The sequence below is a fragment of the Oncorhynchus gorbuscha genome, linkage group LG06, assembly GCF_021184085.1.
Source record: "Oncorhynchus gorbuscha isolate QuinsamMale2020 ecotype Even-year linkage group LG06, OgorEven_v1.0, whole genome shotgun sequence".
NCBI lineage: Eukaryota > Metazoa > Chordata > Actinopteri > Salmoniformes > Salmonidae > Oncorhynchus > Oncorhynchus gorbuscha.
The window spans coordinates 55,395,088-55,403,987 of record NC_060178.1 but is presented as its reverse complement, the minus strand read 5'-3'; the positions used below and the strand labels follow the sequence as shown (position 1 = coordinate 55,403,987).

General features: G+C 40.6%; 1 protein-coding gene across 1 annotated transcript in view; it reads right to left on the bottom strand.

The window, feature by feature from the left end:
- Positions 1-739: 739 nt before the first annotated feature.
- Positions 740-8,900, bottom strand: part of LOC124038106 (phosphatidylinositide phosphatase SAC2-like) — a 32,106-nt gene continuing 23,945 nt past the window's right edge. The window contains exons 14-20 of the mRNA XM_046353573.1: positions 6,648-6,765; positions 5,476-5,674; positions 4,863-4,934; positions 4,700-4,773; positions 3,717-3,845; positions 3,499-3,586; positions 740-3,302 (exon numbers count right to left, since the gene is read on the bottom strand). Coding sequence (XP_046209529.1) covers positions 2,192-3,302; positions 3,499-3,586; positions 3,717-3,845; positions 4,700-4,773; positions 4,863-4,934; positions 5,476-5,674; positions 6,648-6,765 — 1,791 coding nt within the window. The 3' untranslated portion in view covers positions 740-2,191. The remainder of the gene's footprint in view (positions 3,303-3,498; positions 3,587-3,716; positions 3,846-4,699; positions 4,774-4,862; positions 4,935-5,475; positions 5,675-6,647; positions 6,766-8,900) is intronic.

Genomic DNA, 8,900 nt, shown 5'->3' with positions numbered 1-8,900 from the left:
TTTATGTTGTAATTTTGTATTTCTGTTGACTCCAACATGGCGGAGAAATATTGTTACGTCTGAGAGCCGTCTCAGATTATTGCAATGTTAGGCTTTTTCCGAAACATAAAAAAAAATGTGACACAGCGGTTGCATTAAGAACCAGTGTATCTTTAATTATATGTAGAACATGTATCTTTAGTCAAAGTTTATGATAAGTATTTCTATCTGGTGTAGCTTTCTATAATTCCTCCGGATATTTTGGAGGATTTTCTGAACTTGGCGTCAATGTAAACCGAGATTTATGAAATGAGATTTATAAAATGCATATTATCGAACAAAACATAAATGTACTGTGTAACATGTCATATGACTGTCATCTGATGAAGATTTTCAAGAGGTTAGTGATTGATTTTCTTTTTAATCCTGCTTTTGTGATTTTTATCTTTTGCTGGAAAAAATGGCTACGTTTCTTCTTTGGTTTGGTGGTGGTCTAACATAAATATATGTTGTGTTTTCGCCGGGTAGATGAACAAGGTGTTTATCTTTCATTTGAGGTATTGGACTTGTTAATGTGTGGAGGTTAAATATTTCTAAAGAATATTTTTGCATTCCCTGCGCCACCTTTTCAGCTGAATGGGGGGGTGGGGTTCCCGCAGGGGAACCCCTCGCCTCAACAGGTCAAGTCATTAAAAAAGTTAGGGGTCAAAATTGTGTTGTATTTGGTCCCATATTCCTAGCACGCAATGACAATTATTCCTAGCACGCAATGACAATTATGCTTGTGACTCATTTCAGGATTAGCTGTAATCATAGTATCAAGTGGTGTTTAGAAACATATTCTATTCTTATTTACAAAAGTGACTCCAAAATAACACAATACATTATTTACCATTAATAATATAGGACCAAATACTAAACTTGACTACTTTATTTACAAGAATCTTTAGTGGAGTCAATTTTGAACCCCACCTTCTTTAGATATTTTTATATTACTTGTTTAAACAATCTATTTTCTGAGTAATTGTATTAATATCATTTCCCCCCAAAAATTGTGCGTACAATATAGCTCAGTATTTTAAATATTTCAGTCATTGCTCATCTTTATTAAAGTTGTCAATTTCTGACCACCACTGTATAACAATTTGTTTTGTGACAAAACAGAGTTAAATGCGATGGAAACCAATTTAGTTTAGTTTTTTTTCGGAACAAGAGTGTAACCGCAAAAGTCATTTTTATGTGCACTACGTTATCATGCACAGCTTTTTATCCACAACAAGTCAATTTGTGGAAACATCTCTGATGGGAAAATGAGAATATTGTTTTTAATGCAGATGTTTTAATATTCGCATGAAACTCTGTCACCAATTTGATGGAAACCGAGCTACTGATCCCCATTTATCTAGGAGTTGTATGTTTGTTTTCTTACTAGCCTAGGGTAGGTCTAATATCTAACATTGAGCTGCCCTTTGAAAATCAATAGGGACATTTGGTCAGATACTTCTACTAATGTTTTTGAAACAGAGCTATGAACTAGGCCTATATCACAAACGCCAATAGGTGCACTGCACCTATGGAATCACAGAAGTAATCCATTCAGAGCTCATCTCTCAACATGCACTGGATATTGCCTACCTTATCTAATTCAGTTATCAACAATAGCCTGACATGCAAATGTAACTGGAAAATCAACTGAAAGGAATGCTTCAGTCTTTGTCGAGCAAAACACGTCAACGAAGGTGAGTACAGTACAGAGTACAGACCCACTTGCGCACTCAACACATTGAAATCTGTAGAGTTTCCCTGTATTTGGGTGGGAAATTGAAACGAGGTGTAGGTATTGCCTTTGTCTGTTTGAGTCTAATTAAAGAATGTTGTCTGTTTGCTGCTTTTCATTCAATCATTTTCTTTAGGCTATTGTTAGTTCAATTAGTTCATATTGGCAGAATATAATGCTTTGCGGTAATCGGAAAGAAATTGCATTAGGATTAAGTACGCCGTGTATTGAGCTGAGGTATTATATACTATACAACACTGGCTGTAAACATGGTCAGGTCAACTACGAGGGGAATTGAAGAGCAGGGTTATTAGTCAAGTCAGTGTGGGTCCCTTCTTGTGCAAGCTTATGCTACTGCTAGCTACTGTACTGGAAGTCACATACTATACTACTAACTGTACAAAAACCTGCTTAGAGGCTACAACTTTAGAAGTGCTAGATCTGTATGATCCTCGTCTGGCACTGTGTAAACATTGCCTTCAGCTCTTTCTCTTGTTTCTCATTGACACCGCCCATTTCTGGCTCTGGGCTTTTCTGCACCTTTGCCACGGCAAAGTTGATGCCTTGGGTAAGTCCGGCCTGGGTCAGGCTGGCCACCTGCACCATTGAGCTCTTGATCTTGGCAAAGGGGGAGACCACTCGGCTGCTGTTGCCGTCGGCGGGCAAGGGGCCCAGACTGCCCTCCATGTGAGAGCCCAGGCTCCTCTGGGAGCTGCCAGAAGCTGCAGAGCTGAGCTTCTGGGCAGTCAGGAGATTGGGTCTGGAGGTAACATCTAGCTGGGATGGCCTGGAAGGGAGCTGGAGCTCTTTCGCCTGCATCTTCTGATCTGAACCTGGGTGCTCGTCTGGGGCCAGGGGACCTTTAGCATGTGAAGGGACATGTGGGTTCTGTGTTGGGACGCCACCAGTCATCTGCTCCCCGAATACCTCCACAGGTTTGGTCTGCGCATCTTGGATGAATTGGTGGCAATAGGCATCAATGGTCGTTCCAAAGTCTATCAGGATGGCCTCCTCACCCTCTGAGGTAGCGTCGGGAGACTGGTCTTCAGGACCGGCTAGAGCCGGAGCCCCCTGTTTACTGTCACAGCCAGTGACTCTGATGTTAAGCTCCACGCTGCCTAGCCGAGGAGCTGATGCCACGATGCCGCAGCTGGGCAGCACATAGTCCACATTTTCCAAGGAGCCGGTGCGAAGGTGTTCATCCGAGTTGTACGAATCTGAGTCGGACGACATCTCTGAGTGGTTGTCACAGAGGTCCTTCAGAGCCGGGCCGGTGTTTGCCCCCTCGGAGGTCTCCAAGCTGCTGTCAGACTTCCAGAGGGTGATCCCAATGGTGGGCTTCAGGAAGTTCACGTCGGGCTTAGTGGAGAAGGTGTTGCCCAGCCTCCCCTTGAAGGAGCCCATGTTGACATTGGACTTCTTCACCCTCTGGTTGAGAGAGGAGAACTTGTTGAGGAGGAAGCTCTTTCCCTGAGCCAGACCAGAGCTGCCAAGGACCTGGTCAGGGTGTCTGCCCATGATGTCTTCGTGAGGTTTACTGTGCCTTCTGAAACAAATGGATTGACAATATAGTCTAGTATTTTATCCAGGGCTTCTATTCATAGTGCATATCCATGTCAATGAGATTTTGTTCTAGAACTGTAAAAGGGATCGTATAGGCATACTGCACAAGTGTAAAATACAGTAACGATGAGAGAAGAATATTCTGAAGATCTAGAAAGAGTGAATGAATTCCAACTCACCTCTCCAGTTTCTTTTCAATCACCTGCATGTCAAGTCCCATGGCTTGCTTTGTTATGCAAATCATCTCAGCTATGCACTGTAACGTGTCTGAAATATAATGAATCATTCCCACAATGGGAGGTCAGGACAAGGAATTCAAGTAATTTTGTGGCTATACGGGCAAGTGTGCTTCCAGTCTATTTATTTCATAAAATAAAATCTGGTAATCTTCCCATACCTTTACCTTCATCCTCAGGATTCCTTGTGACAGCCCTCAGTGTGTGAAAATACCCACTTGTCTCCTCATTCTTGTAGTGTAGACGCATACAGCAGAATTTTGGCTTCCCGAACAGAGTAGGTTCTGGGCCTAAAAAAGAACAGGACATGTTGTGAGCTTTATTGATCAGACTCTGGGTTGCCCACTCTCTCTTGGGCATTTATGTTACCAACCATGCTGGTTATTCAACCATGCTGGTCATTTATGAACATTTGAACATCTTGGCCACGTTCTGTTATAATCTCCACCCGACACAGCCAGAAGAGGACTGGCCACCCCACATATGCTCTCTCTAATTCTCTCTTTCTTTCTCTCTCTCGGAGGACCTGAGCCCTAGGACCGTGCCCCAGGACTACCTGACATGATGGCTCCTTGCTGTCCCCAGTCCACCTGACTGTGCTGCTGCTCCAGTTTCAACTGTTCTGCCTTATTATTATTTGACCATGCTGGTCATTTATGAACATTTGAACATCTTGGTCATGTTCTGTTATAATCTCTACCCGGCACAGCCAGAAGAGGACTGGCCACCCCACATAGCCCGGTTCCTCTCTAGGTTTCTTCCTAGGTTTTGGCCTTTCTAGGGAGTTTTTCCTAGCCACCGTGCTTTTACACCTGCATTGTTTGCTGTTTGGGGTTTTAGGCTGGGTTTCTGTACAGCACTTTGAGATATCAGCTGATGTACGAAGGGCTATATAAATAAATTTGATTTGATTTGATTTGATTTGATATTGATGCCTTACTTAGATGTTTGTGGTAAATCAAAAACAGTAGTTTCATCATTCAGAATTTGTGTACAATGAATGAAAACCATGCCCAAAGTGTGTGCTTAGTAGATTTACAGTGTAAAATCAATCTTGATGCTGTGAAGGACTGATTTTGACCCTGTCTACACTTTGGAATTTTCACTTTGTGGAGCTATATTCCTCTTAAGGGGAAACACTCACCTATTTCAATCTTTTCCAAACCCTCCAAGTTGAGGCGCTGGTACTGATTGACTTTGTCAGCTTCCTCATCATAGCTGTAAAAACAAAAGCAAAAAAAACCTGATGATATAATGAACAGCTAAAACATGTAATTGACTCTTCTGTAATAAACGTAGGCACTTACTATGCAATGTAATATGCACTGTTGGATAACAGCAGGAGAACATCCACGTCTTTGCTGGTTGCGTCAATAAGACTGATGAGTAGAGAAAAATGTGACAATGAGCTTTCTACATGAACAATTTGTTGAGGAACAAACACTTTCACGGTGTTGATTTTGAAGTGCATCTTAATTTCCCCTGAGGAAATAAATAAAGCTGCATTTAATTGATGCACACTAACAGTGTTGGGAGCACAAACACTATGAGAGCCAACTCATGAAAGGATTCAGTCAATGAAGAAAAATAGCTAAATGCAATTTCTCAAGCAAGAATTTTGCTAGGACTGTCTGGGAGTGGGACCTAATTGGAGGAGCCTAATGGGAGGGATGTGTAACCTGATAATTAGCTGTTATTGACAGAGAGGAGTGCAAACTCTCTTTGTTATATGTCTATTAACTTAAAAAACCCACCCAACCAAATAAGCTGAAATTACAGGCGATCTTTTCAAATAGCTCTTACACAAAAAGTGTATTATCATGATGTGGAAATATATACAAAACACAGGCAAATCATGTTTTTGACTGCACTGCCCCTTTAAGTTTAGAGTTGTGATTTGTGGATGGTTCCAGCACCAACCTCATGTCACAGTCGATGAGGGCCCAGCCACCATGGAACTTCTCGTCGTCGGGCAGCAGTAGCTGCATGTAAGTCTGTAGCAGGAGGCTGACCTGCTCCTGGGTTACTCTCTGGCTCTCCTGCTCCTTCTCCTCATGCTCCTTCTCCTTACTGAAAATGGAGTACAGGTCCTCTGTCACAGGATGGCCCATCATCAGGTCTAGAGAGAGAGGTGGGAGGGAAGAACGATTGAGTCACGGTTTTAAGACTAAACAAATGAGGGTGGAACCCATTTTTATAACACTTTACTTAGAGCCTGCAGGTATAATGCTATTTAACTTGTTATAAGCATATACACACTACCATTTAAAAGTTTGGGGTCACTTAGAAATGTCCTTGTTTTTGAAAGAAAATCTTTTTTTTTGGTCCATTTAAAATAACATCAAATTGATCAGAAATACAGTGTAGACATTGTTAATGTTGTAAATGACTATTGTAGCTGGAAACAGCAGATTTTGTTACGGAATATCTACAGAGGTCCATTATCAGCAACCATCACTCCTGTGTTCCAATGGCACGTTGTGTTAGCTAATCCAAGTTTATAATTTTAAAGGGCTAATTGATCATTAGAAAACCCTTTTGCAATTATGTTAGCACAGCTGAAAACTGTTGCCACTGATTAAAGAAGAAATAAAACTGGCCTTTTTAGACTAGTTGAGTATCTGGAGCATCAGCATCCAGGATGCTGCTTCTTTAATCAGCACAACAGTTTTCAGCTGTGCTTTCTAATGATCATTTAGCCTTTTAAATTATAAACTTGGATTAGCTAACACAACGTGCCATTGGAACACAGGAGTGATGGTTGCTGATAATGGACCTATGTAGATATTCCATTTTTTTTTAAATCAGCCGTTTCCAGCTACAATAGTCATTTACAACATTAACAATGTCTACACTGTATTTCTGATCAATTTGATGTTATTTTAATGTACAAAAAATTTGGACAAGGACATTTCTAAGTGACCCCAAACTTTTGAACGGTAGTGTATATATTTTGTTTTCCTGACACACAATGATATTATATGATTAATAACACATAAGGGGATCATGCATGCTTATTACACGTCTTAGAATGAATTATAACTGCATCATACCTGCAGGCTTTAAGTAAAGTATTACAGGTCACTTCTTACCAATGACTGCTTGTCTGTATGCGTCCCTGAAGCGGTTCAGATAGTAGCGGTTGGCTGAGTTCACGCCATCTTTCATCACCCCGGCCAGTTTTCTCTCCCCCGTTCTGGTGAAGTCTCCCTGTATATGGGATTACAGAGGATGTCAAAAACAAGCAAGATATTGCACAATCAATGTCTGATCCGTTCCACAAAAGTAGTAGGCTGGAAAAATATTTTATACTCTTCATGACTTAGGACTATGTAGTGTAAACACTTGGCTGTTATTGGTTTTATTGAGGAAAAGTTTTATTTCCTCTAACCAGATTTCCATCCAACATTTTGATGTGAATAAAGTACATGCCGAATAAAACTCTAACATCAGGCCTGATGGAAACAGCTAATTTGATCGGTAAACTTTCCAAATGTCAACTAGATTCAACCATGGGCCAATTTTGTTATTGAGCGGATGGTTGGGGGCCGCAAGAAGCATAAACAGATGTAATATTTGACTAAAACAATCATTTCAAACCTTGATTGCGTTTGTGGACATTGCCCTGCGTAGGGTGCCGTCTTTCAGATGGGACGTTAAAACAGTCCTGACTCTCCGTGGTCATTCAGAATCCCATGGAACTTATTGTAAGATTAGGGGTATTCACCCCTGTATCATGGCTAAATTCCCAACCTGACCACATTCCATCATTGTCACCTAATCATCCCCCTCATTCCTAATTGGCATATATCACTCCTCACCTCTCCACCTGATAGCTGATGTGTGGTGAGCATTCTGGCACAAAATGTGTTGCCATGCATCACAGTGGTGGGTGCTACACATTGATGGTGGATGAGGTGAGTTTCCCCCACCTATGTAAAGCACTCTGAGTACCTCAGTTGCTAGAAAAGCATTATATAAATCTAGTAAATTATTATTAAATTATTATTTCTAGTCGGTCACATCTCTTATGCGTGGGAATAATTGGGAACAGATTTCCGAAATTACAATCACTTGGAGCTGATTTCCTTGTATTTTTACAGTAATATGCCCAACAATAAATTCCAAATACAATTAATATATAACAAAATGTTGCTCAGAAAACTTGGGGGCCAATTAAAACCTACCCCGGGTGCCGCCAGTTGGGGAACCCTGCAATATACGCTAGAAAAAGGAGGGGAATTTTTGCGTCTGTAAAATTAATTATGCCATGATATCGAAATAATGATGGCTATTATATTGTGTGGCCCTTCCAGTATGACTCAGAAAAGCATAACATTTATTAGGCTACAGATTAAATAAGTTATGATGAATTTTACAGGCTGGTGAAAATGCAAGGTGATGAGCTTGATGCTCCTTTCCAATAAATATCGAGGGTCTTATTCTGGTGACATGATGATCGATGCTTGGTTGCCGTTTGACAAATACAAATAATCTTCCTCTTTTGTCCATAATAATCTCATGTAGGCTATACCCGCACTGCATATGTGAGCTGCTCGCTAGAGCGCACTTGCCAATACCAGAGTGGGCACAATCGCTGTACAATGCAATTTTTCGTAACAAAACATCAGCAGAGTTGAAAATCTGATGGAAAAACATTTTACTTATGTTTTATTCTGTACATGGGAATTTAACCACAAAAGTTATTTTTATGTGCACTACGTCATCACGCACAGAATTTTATCCGCAACAAGACAATTTGACGGAAACGTCGCCAGTGGGAAAGTGCACATATCATTTTTATGCAGATTTTTGACTATATGCATGAAAATCTGTAACCAATTGACTGTGATATGTGGTCGCCTTACCTAGCTCCTAGATGACTGAACTAATTAAGTCGCTCAGTATAAGAGTCTGATTACAAAAATGTCAAATGTAATGATTACAAAAAAAAGATTACAAAAAATGTCAAATGTAATGCCATGGTTGAGGCATATTTTTTTTTTTTATCTCACCTTTATTTAACTAGGCAAGTCAGTTAAGAACAAACTCTTATTTACAATGACAGCCTACACCAGCCAAACCTGGACCAATTGTGAGCCGCCCTATGGGACTTTCAATCACGGCAGGTTGTGATACAGCCTGCACTAATCTAAACTAAAGTGGGGGAAAAAAGTTGTAGGACTCTTCTTTACATTCTCCATCCTCCTGTTGTACTTTTCTTCCTGGATATTTCCAAGTCGACATCCCCCGAGTGCACAAAACATTAGGAACAACTTCCTAAAATATACACTACCGTTCAAAACTTTGGGGTTACTTAGATATTTCTTTGTTTTTGAAAGAAA